Genomic DNA, 6405 nt, shown 5'->3' with positions numbered 1-6405 from the left:
CATATATATATATATATATATATATGACGATTTATGTGGCTGGTCCAGCTCCAACCAACACTAGTACCCCCCGGGAACCAATATCCGGGCAATGGTAGGAAGGAGGGTGTCCAGCTGAAGGGGTGAACTGCATTTTGGTGAAGATTTGAGTCTATAACCAGGTGGCACTTGGAATAGTATATCAGATCTGTTGTAGGAGGAGTGTTTATACATCATCTACAGAAGCAGAAAATCACTACCATATTTTCAACTGAGTGGAGTTGAGCATACTCCCAGTAACTAGGAGCTGGAAAGTGGTAAAAGCTCCCATACTCCACTGCTAGATGATCCAGGGTGAACATATTTATGACAGAAAACACCATGAGGAAAACCTACAAGTGGTCTTGTGGAACACCCCATCTCAGGAGGCTGTTACTGACCAGAATGGTCATACAGTGCAGGTTTAAGAATAAGTATACCTAGTCAGGCAACACTTGCCATTGAGTGGGATCTGTATATGCAAGAAAGGCCCTTTAAAGAAGTAGAAAAAGAGCACCTACCCACCCATGGAGTTAAAGGTGGCAAAGGGAGGTAGACAGTAACCTATATAGCAGGAAATGGCCAGACAGTGAAGATAATGTGAAATAAAAACAGAGGAATTTGTCCATATACTGGAACAAACTATATCCTCTAATGGATGAAGGAATCGGGCAGCCAGGGACATGGCAAGATGACAGATTTGACAAGAGGAGGCTTGGAATATATGACATTTATTGGGAGACAGGGAAGAATAAGCCAGATAAATAAACTGGTAAATCCAACCCTTAAGGGGGAATAGGAAAAATATCATTGGAAATGGAAGGGTTTCAATAAATGAACAAACAAGAACCATGGAAGGGAGCAATGTGAACCATGTAACAGCGGAGAGCCCAGACATGACATAAAAAGCAATCCAGATTAGAAGGATGAAAATGTGAGAAAAGGGGAGGAAAATTGGAGTGAAGGTGGATACTGAAAGCCCCTTGTTGAAAAGCCAGGTAAGGAAGGAAGTCAAGTGTGGGAAAGTAGGACGGGACTTAGAAAAACTATGACAAGTAGTAGACACACCACTGACATTGGTAAACTGACTATGGATAAAGGGAAAATGGAATGGGACATCAGGGAAGCAACCCATAGGGAAAGTCTGGCCCATATGTTAAGGGACCGGACAAAAACCACACATGAAGAAAGAGTATTGGAATAAAACGATGTTGTGCACTAAACTGAGTTTGTCTGAGAATGGTGGGTGAGAGGGAAAGAGGAAGTGTCAACAAGAGCAGAAGTGGAAACCACAACAGTGCTGGCCAAAGTGGTGCTGCCAAGAGGACACAAGAAGATGGAGGGGGAAATAGGCATACAGGGAAGGTGGCCCCCCAATCTGACTAAGAGCATCAACAGCTACAGCCAAAGGAGATGGAATTGGGGACCAAAACCTGGAAAGCTTAGAATTCAGTTTGGTGGCAAATGCATCCAGTTCCTAAATACTTCACTTGGAAAACAGCCAGTCAAACACCTGTGGGTTGAGGGACCACTCCATAGGGAGAAAATTGTTGGGGGTGTGATAAATGAACCATGATCAGGGTAGCTGGTATATGATACTCTAACAAGCAAATGTGATGGCTGTGGGCCCAAAACAGGAGGTCCAACATGTGGAAACAAAGAGACCTTGACCGAGTGCCCCCCTTGCTGAGTGAAGGACAAGACAACTTTTGAGTTGTCAGAATGGAACACAACCAATAATTTCTGGAGTGATGGAATGAAATGAACCAAAGCACGACAGACAGTCAGAAATTCCAAGAGATTGATATGTAGTGATGGCTCATCAATGGCCCAAAAGCTCCTATGTGCCCAGTTATGCACCCCAACCCAAAAGAGAAGCATATGTGAAGAGCTGCCCACCCACTGTGAAGTTGTTTCTGTTTAACTACCAGCAAAGTCCACATGAAGCGAAGGAGAGGATGGATAGGGGCATCCAAGGGATCCTAAACAAGGTTCCACTGATCTAATAAAGCCCACTGAATAGGTTGCATGTGGGCTCGACCAAAGGGAACTAGGGCCTAAAAAGAAGCTCACGTCCCCAAAAGAGACAGAAATTCTTATACAATTGAAAGAGAGGAGGAAATGGTCCAAATCAGAAGCTCCATAGATCACAGGTGAATGGTGGGCTCAGCTGATATGGGAAATGAAAAATATCTCAAGAAGAACAAGGTATTGAATGGGGGAGAGGAAGGACTTTTCCACCTTGACCAGCTAACCTACCTGTGCAGCCTCTTGATGAAGAAACTCGAGAGTGAAGAAATGGAATGTGAAGGACATAGAAGCAGCCAATAATCTACATCATTGTGGAAATAAAGGCCCCTGTAATACAAAAGACAGGCAAAGGCCTTGACAACTTGACAAAAATGTAGGGAGCGAAAAATAGCCTGAACAGAAGATTCCAGAATTCTTGATGCAACTATGATGGACAAAACAAAGAAAAAGTCAGGATGCTGGGGAGATGAGAATGTGCAGATAAGCATCCAAGACATCTAACTTCATCACCCAAAGACCAGAAGTGAAAGTCCATTGAAGAGATAGGTATGACTCCATGGTGAATTGAGGGAGGTCTAGGAAGCAGGTCAAAGAAGAGATTGATGACAGGGTGCCAGTCCCCGGTCTTCCTGGAGACTATGAACAAATGGGAATAGGAACCTTGATAAGAAAGATCTCCCTGTTCTATAGTGCCCTGGTGATGGAGATTCAAAACTGTCCCAGAAAGACACTTGCTGGAAATGGAATCCCGTGAAATGGGGAAGGGTATGGAATGATAGGCCAGGGGAGAAGGGAAACTGAAACAAATAATGAGCCCTTTGGAAAGAACCTGCAGAATACAAGGGTCTGTGGTGAAGGGCTCCAAAGTGGTGGTAAAGCACAAAAGCCTGGCCTCCACTAGACCTGTAGCAACCAGGATTGCCAGAGGCTCTTAAGCTCTTGGCGAATGAACCAACGGCTAGCCTCAGAGATCTATGGAGCAGGCACTGGTAAAGGAGGGGGAGAAGATACGGGAACAGGTGCAGGATGAGGTACAGACCAACAGGATGCCAATGAGGAAAGGGAGGTGTGCAAATATGCAAACCTCGACTCTGGTCTCCAATGGCTCAGGAAGACCCTCAAAACCATCTTGCCCTAAAAAATGCACCAATGCACAAGTCCCATAAGGAGGTTGGGTGTAAACAGACTGGGGACATAAGGGCATCCCAACCCAAGAGATCTCAGTAACAGAGGAGCCATGTGGGTAGGGGAAGTACAGAAGAGAACAACTGTGTAAGCATAGAAAAAAAAAAGGCAATAATCATCACCAAAAACCCCTCAGGGGAACAAGGAATAGCTTCTGACAGAAGGTGAATAGAGAAAAAGGAATGAAGGAGTGTAAATAATGTGAGGCAGATACAGGAAAATTGTGGTTGGGAAAAGGTTACCAATGTAGTGGGATCAGAACCCCACAGAAGCAGAAGTGATTCCAAGTGCTGGGAGTCCAAAATGGGAGTTCCAAAGATTCACATATTATAATAAAAAGACACATAATGCTAATGTGTACTAACCTATATTTCAGAACACAATAACCCTCCACCAGTAGGAGTGCAACACAACTTCTAGCACAGCTGACTCCCTGTATACAGCTTAGCTCAAATTCTCTCATTCTTTTCTTTACAGAATTTCAATCAGTTCCTTATAATTGTGTTTTCTTTACATTTGCTGCACTTGCATGTGATCATGCAGTTGCCTCATGTAAAAACAAAAGGGTAGATGGGAGTATCAAAGCTAATGGCAAGCAGATATTTGTACATATAGAGGGCAGTACAAGTTAAGAAATGCTGTTCTGTGAGTGAATGTAAAACATTGTATCAGAATTCTTGTTTTTCATGTGTATTCTTTATCTACTATTATAAACATAACTAATATGTAAAAATCAGAAAATTATTAGGCTAGATTAAGTAAGATAAGAACAAAAAGGAAACTCTTCATGAGGTTTCGATACAGTGACACGAGCTGAGTGATTTACAACTTATGTGGCAGGAGTATTAGTTAGGCATGGTTCAAATGTCAATAAAACAACTAAATTAACTGTAAATAAATGTATACTATTATGATATTTAAGTATTGGGGATAAACAACTGTGATTTCCTGTTACAATTAGCAGTCATTATAGAAAAAAAAAGGGTAATTTAGATTTACTTCCTAATTCTTTGTGGTGGTTACAAGGTCAGTCAAACCAACCAACAAAATACAGTTAGTGTAGAGAAAATACAAAAAATATAAAGTTTTTGTGAAAACAAAAAAAAGATGATATTTATTTAGGTTTCAGAAATTATGCAAATGAAATCTGACAATTCTCACATAAAGAAAAGCATCTCTAACCCTAACATGAAAATTCCTTGGAGCAGTCAACACTCTCATTCCATATAATTAAGGAAAAAGTTTGGTAAAGACAATTCAAATTTCTGATTTTTTGTTTGCAAAAGATTTTTAATGGTTACTAAATGTTTTCTAAATTTCATGAAGATACATTACATGGTCTCGTAAAATAAAAGAGCCCTTTGTGATATGTACCATCTATCTACATATCTACTATGCTAAATCAGCAGTGTGTTACAAAATAGTCAGTTCTACACATAGCCAGTATTGTGCACACATCTGTCAGTAATGTGTTACAAAATAGCCAGTACTGTGCACACATCTGTCAGCAATGTGTTATAAAATAGTCAGTTCTACACATAGCTAGTACTGTGCACATATTTATTAGTGATGTTACAAAATAGTCAGTGTTACACAGTTGGTATTATGCATGTATTTATCAGTGATGCATTATGAAGTACAGTATTTTTGCAAGTATATACTAATGATGTGTTACAAAATAGTCATTTCTACTTATGGTACTATGCACATATCAGATGTGTGCACAATACTGGCTATGTGTAGAACTGACTATTTTGTAACACACTGCTAATAGATGTGTGCACAATACTGGCTATGTGTAGAATTATGATTATTTCATCTTCTTTGTAGGGATTCAAATTATAAATGTTTTGAAGCCAGTGTCTCTGATACCACTTCTTGTATAACAAATTTACCTTTCTCTGACATGTTCTTCACAGAATGTTTTCCTTGTGAATCTTGACTGTCAAGTTCATTCTCCTTCCTTTTTCTCCTTCGTCCTCTTTCTCTAGATGTCTCGTCTTTACTATCATCTTTTCTAAGAGTAATGGGGTTTTCTATGTCTTGGATGTTACTGATTGCTAGTCTAGTGGTTCTCTTCATCTCACCATGATTCTGAAAATGTACCATTACAATTAAAAGCTTTGTTACCATGAAAAAATATCTAGGTGCCTAACAAACAACTACTACCTGTGAGGAGCACACCACATCATCTTTTCACAGTACACAGCAAAGCTAAGACTGTGTGTGTATTATTGATCTGAAATATATGTAGATGATTCAAAAACATTGTAACAATTCAACGTAATCAGTTGATTAATTCTATGAGCCAGAAGTTCTTACTAAGGGTAAAATAAGGGTTTTAAATCAACTTTTTTTGGCCATTGACAAATATTTGCCAGTTACTTTAAAACCACTGATGAAAGAAAAAACAACAACAATTGCTTTAAGAACAATTACCATTTATTTATTATAAATAAGGAAGAGGTATATAGCTGTTGTCATAAATTATCACACAGAATACAAACAATTTCAGTGATTAATATTCTTTATGCTATATTAATGCAGTATATTCTCTTTATTGAGATACCATTGTCTGACTTCTATTAATTTTGGGAAATCTGTAAATAGCCTCTCATTGATGGTTCAATAGTAGACTGTCCTGAACAATTTCATTTTTCATATCTTCTGGCTCATTTCCTTTTCCAGTTTCTGCTGCACATTGAGCAGTAAATGCACTTATGTAAGTATCAGTATATTATGCTGTTTTGGTCAGGACATTATTTTTGAAATTTTTGGCACTAAATAATCTTGACAGTAACATGCTTATTTATGTGGATAGTTTTTGTTAAAAAGAAAAATTCTAACTTTTCTTTAGGAGATGTTGGGGATGGTATGCTGTCTCAGAAGTTGTGGCTAACAGTGATGTTATTTCATTAGATATAGATGGCATGTTTAACACACTGGCTGAGGTTGGATGAACTACAGAATTATAAAATAAACCAATTCTTAAAAAGATTGAAAGAATAAATTTAAAAAATGAAATTCCGAAATTAAATAATAAATTACAAAAAATTGAAGAGAAGAGTATTTGAGCCTAATAAACACTATCATAACACCTAAATATTCTTGTAAAAAATAGATCAAAATTCACATATAGAATATGAGCAGAGAATATTAAAATCTTTAGTG

The 6405-nt window shown here is 38.6% G+C and overlaps 1 protein-coding gene across 1 annotated transcript in view; it reads right to left on the bottom strand.

Moving 5' to 3' along the window:
• LOC106470365 (lymphoid-specific helicase-like) overlaps positions 1-6405 on the bottom strand; it is a 69799-nt gene that overhangs the window by 41086 nt on the left and 22308 nt on the right. Inside the window, exon 2 of the mRNA XM_022398970.1 lies at positions 5130-5328. Coding sequence (XP_022254678.1) covers positions 5130-5328 — 199 coding nt within the window. The remainder of the gene's footprint in view (positions 1-5129; positions 5329-6405) is intronic.

This window comes from Limulus polyphemus, unplaced genomic scaffold (assembly GCF_000517525.1).
Source record: "Limulus polyphemus unplaced genomic scaffold, Limulus_polyphemus-2.1.2 Scaffold3967, whole genome shotgun sequence".
In the NCBI taxonomy this organism is placed as follows: domain Eukaryota; kingdom Metazoa; phylum Arthropoda; class Merostomata; order Xiphosura; family Limulidae; genus Limulus; species Limulus polyphemus.
The sequence above is the reverse complement of the archived record's forward strand: the minus strand, read 5'-3'. Positions and strand labels throughout refer to the sequence as shown.